This window comes from Hipposideros armiger, unplaced genomic scaffold (genome assembly GCF_001890085.2).
Source record: "Hipposideros armiger isolate ML-2016 unplaced genomic scaffold, ASM189008v1 scaffold_1990, whole genome shotgun sequence".
NCBI classification, from domain to species: Eukaryota; Metazoa; Chordata; class Mammalia; order Chiroptera; family Hipposideridae; genus Hipposideros; species Hipposideros armiger.
The window spans coordinates 70,705-74,643 of NW_017733340.1; the positions used below are offsets into that span (position 1 = coordinate 70,705).

At 34.0% G+C, this 3,939-nt stretch overlaps 1 protein-coding gene across 1 annotated transcript in view; it reads left to right on the forward strand.

The window, feature by feature from the left end:
• Positions 1-3,378, forward strand: part of LOC109378444 (NKG2-A/NKG2-B type II integral membrane protein-like) — a gene marked incomplete at its 3' end in the record, with an annotated part of 12,376 nt that extends 8,998 nt beyond the window's left edge. Inside the window, exon 3 of the mRNA XM_019634833.1 lies at positions 3,227-3,378. Within this exon, the coding sequence (XP_019490378.1) occupies positions 3,227-3,378 (152 nt within the window). The remainder of the gene's footprint in view (positions 1-3,226) is intronic.
• Positions 3,379-3,939: the final 561 nt, after the last annotated feature.

The window sequence follows — 3,939 nt, forward strand, 5'->3', positions numbered from 1 at the left end:
AGGTGTTTGATTTAAACTTAGTGCTATCAGGAATTTTAATGTAATTTTTTATTGTTATAGAAAAGCATCATGATGACATTACTAGGTATTTTCCTGGTTACTCTTAGGTTGAACCCATTCTTGGGGCTACTAATCCTGACATTCTCTTCTGTGAGAATGACAAGTACCTGCCATGTCTCTTGCCCATTTCTCCTGTATGTTGTCTGTCATTTTTCTTCCTCACAGTTCTTGTTATATTTTGGATATGAGCTCTTTTTTGAATTCAGGAGATTCAAGTAGCTTTTTTGACCTTATGACTTACATTTTTATTCTCATATTGGAGTCTTTGAATTACCAGAATTTATTAATGTTAAAAAAGTCTACTTTATCATTTTGGGTGTTAGTGATCATTTTGGACCTACTTCTGGAATCAGTGAAGGTTCATGAATAATCTCCTACATTACACTCTAGGTTTATTGTTTTCCTATATTACCATTATGTAATTGATGGATCATAATTTATAGCAAATATTTTTTCATAAATAACTATATATGCATATATAATTTTATATATACATATATGCTAACCTGCTTTATATAGATAATATTATTATATATCTTATATAGGTGATAATATATGTAATATTATATGTATATATATATATATACACACACAGTAGTTGTCCCTTTACTGGTGGGGGATATGTTCCAAGACCCCAGTGGACACCTAAAATCACTGATAACACTGAACCTTATATATACAATGCTTTTTCTTAGACATAAATTCCTGTGATATAGTTTAATTGATAATTAGGCACAGTGAGAGATTAAGAACAGTAACTAATAATAAAATAGAACAATTATAAAATTGTACAGTAATAAAAGTTATGTAAATGTGGTCTGTCTCATTTCTCTCTCAAGATATCTTGTTTTACTATACATTTGAGGCACGACAGCAGAACTAGCACACATTTTTTTTTCCTCCATAATTTCACTGATAGAGCATTATTTCTTACTATAGGTCTTAGCGATTTCTGCAGACAATTTCTCATCTTTCCTTATCAAATCGAGAACTTTCACTTTTCCATTTACAGAAAGCACTTTGCAGCCTATCTTTGGCACATTTGATTGCCAGTGTCACTAGTCTTGTGCTTAGTAATTACAGAAAAGGTGACTTGAACACAAGCCCTGATCCTGTGACCGTGGCTCTGATAACCAAGAGAGCTGCAGGCGACTAACATTAGGGACGGGGGCATGTGCAGCGTAGAGATGCTGGACAAAGGGATGCTTCATGTCCTGGGCAGGACGCAGTGGGACAGGGAGTTTCATCATGTTACTTAGACGACACACAGCTGAAACTTGAGTTTTTTCATTTTGGAATTTCCCGTTTAATACTTTTGGACCCTGGTTGACCTTGGGCTTTTGAAACAGCAGGTAATTGAAACCACGGATAAGGGGGGACCACTGTATATAAGACACAGTTTACACCGTCTACAGCAGTTTGAGTAACATGGAGAAACTTATCTCCCTTTTGTGCCTTTACTGTGTCCATTTATAATATAGTTGTCCTAAATATTTTGTCAATGTACATTGAGAATCACAAATCAGAATGTTATAATTCACTTAAATTTATAATTTTGCCTCAACTATGAATCAATTTAGAAACAGAAGAGGAGAAGGAAAGCCTGTTTATCTAATAAAGTTTTTACTCTGTTTTCTTTTCCTTCCTGATGATCCAAGAGTCCCTCTTTTATCATTTAATTTCTGCTTAGATGTTTCCCTTTAGCTATTCTACTAGAGTGGGCTTGGTGGTGACCTGTTTTCTTAGTTTTTCTTTTTCTGAGAATGTCTTGATTTCCCCTTCATGCCTGAGTGGTATTTTCACTGGACTTTTCTATGGTTTTTGGTTGGAAAAAGGCAGTTAGCATCTAAAATTTTTCTATCTTTCTAGCCTGCTCCTTTTGTTACCTTTGATTGAGGACAAAAGGCTTTCCTTGGGACACTTGTCTGTATCCATGGGTGTTTGTGGTTTGCTGGCCTCTCCAGCCTCCAGTCTGGGATAAATGAGGTAAAAAGAAACTCCAGGGAGCTCACTGCCATCTCACTCATCAGGTCCCGACTCCCCAGTTCTGTCATCTTTCTCATCTCCTTTTGAATCTTTTTATGTTTGTTTCTTTTATGTGTAATGTCCAGCGATTTTAGGTGTACGAGTGTTTAGTGAGATCAAAAACATCCACCCCGGTCTTTCCAGAAAAAGAAGTCTGATCTGTAGCAACTTTAATTTAATTTTCTTAAGATTAATGGTCTTGAGAATCATTTCATGTACTTATTTGTCACCCTTATTGTGTTAAAACAGTTCAGATAAAATTCACCATTATCAATTTAAAAGAAAGACAATCTTGATTTTCTAGAACAGTTTAGGTTTCAGCAAAATGCAAATAATACAGAGATTTTTCTATATAACCCTAATGGCTACTCAGCTCCCTCGTCTGGTAGTGTTCAGAACAAATGTGGATTCTGTGTGAGATAATGTGGTGTAAGTGCTGCTGGAGGTGGGAAATATTTCCCCCATTCCTTCATTTTTATACTGACTCAAGCCACATTATACTCCTGCATTTTCCCTCAGGATTATGTCTTTGTCTGTGTCTTCAATGTTTTTTAGTCATTTGATTATAATGTTTTGAGAAGTGGANAAAATTCTCCTTTGACAACAGGGATCCAGAAAGGTACAGAATGATTTTCAAAGCTCTGATATTAGTACAGTTTATAGTTTTTCTGTAACTCAGGGGAGGCAAAAATAACAATAGGGGTTTTTGGAATACATAAATTACATATTGGGCAATAAATGTTCATAAGTAATAACTTTAGGAGAATGCTCCTTCTTATGGAATATGAATAAATGTTCATTTTAAATCACCATATCCGCTCTGTTATTGCTGATTGGCTTACATTTCCTCCTGCTATACTGTGAGACAAATAATTTTGCTATTCTAAAAAGGTGGTTTTGTCCATTGACTTTCATGATATGTGTTGATGTGGATGTTTATGTTTGTGTGTTTTCTTTATTTGGGCACATAATTTAGGGGGTGAGAGGCTGACCCTTGTATGTGAGTGTGTGTGATTGTGTTTGGTTTTATTTGTACCAGCCTGTGAGGGTGCATAGCAATATTATGCACATGTATGTTTATAGTTATGCAAATAGGTAACTTTCTTTTTTAATTAAAATTGTTTTTAATAATAATTTTCAGCATATCAGTGTGGTTGTAGTCCAGATGAGTGGTTTACATATTCCAACAATTGTTATTACATTGGCATTGAAAGAAAAGCATGGACTGAGAGTCAGATGGCCTGTGCTTCCAAGAACTCTAACCTGCTTTATATAGATAATGAAGAAGAAATGGTAAGATTTTAAATGTTTCCTATATTATATTAAAAGATTATTTGGCCTACGTTATATTTGTAGTATACATTTATATTTTAATATATGTTTGTAGTTTATTTTAAAGCCTATTAATATTCTATTGTTTAACTCTTTAATATTTTATTTATATTTCATGCCATTCATTCACATTTAATAATTTCCAGTTCTTACTGTCCATAGAAAACCATGCTTCTGTAAATGCTTTTTGTGTAAAATAAGTTTTGCAATTTCATTTTGCTATACCATTTTAAATTATATCAAGGAAACTAACTAAACATATCATGATTGTGCAGCTTGATATAAACTGGAAGGACCCATGTAGTTACAAATCAGATCATGAAATAGAAGTTTCCAGTTCACAGTAGCCCCCTCCTCTGTATTCTCTCACATCTTTTCCTCCCCGCTCACTTAACCACTATTCTGATTTTTAATATTCCAAATTTTTTTTTCTTAAATTTAAACTTTATGTACCAGGGGTCATTCAGTATGCATTATATGTGCCTCCTTTCATGCCCATATGATATTTTTGCAATTCATTCA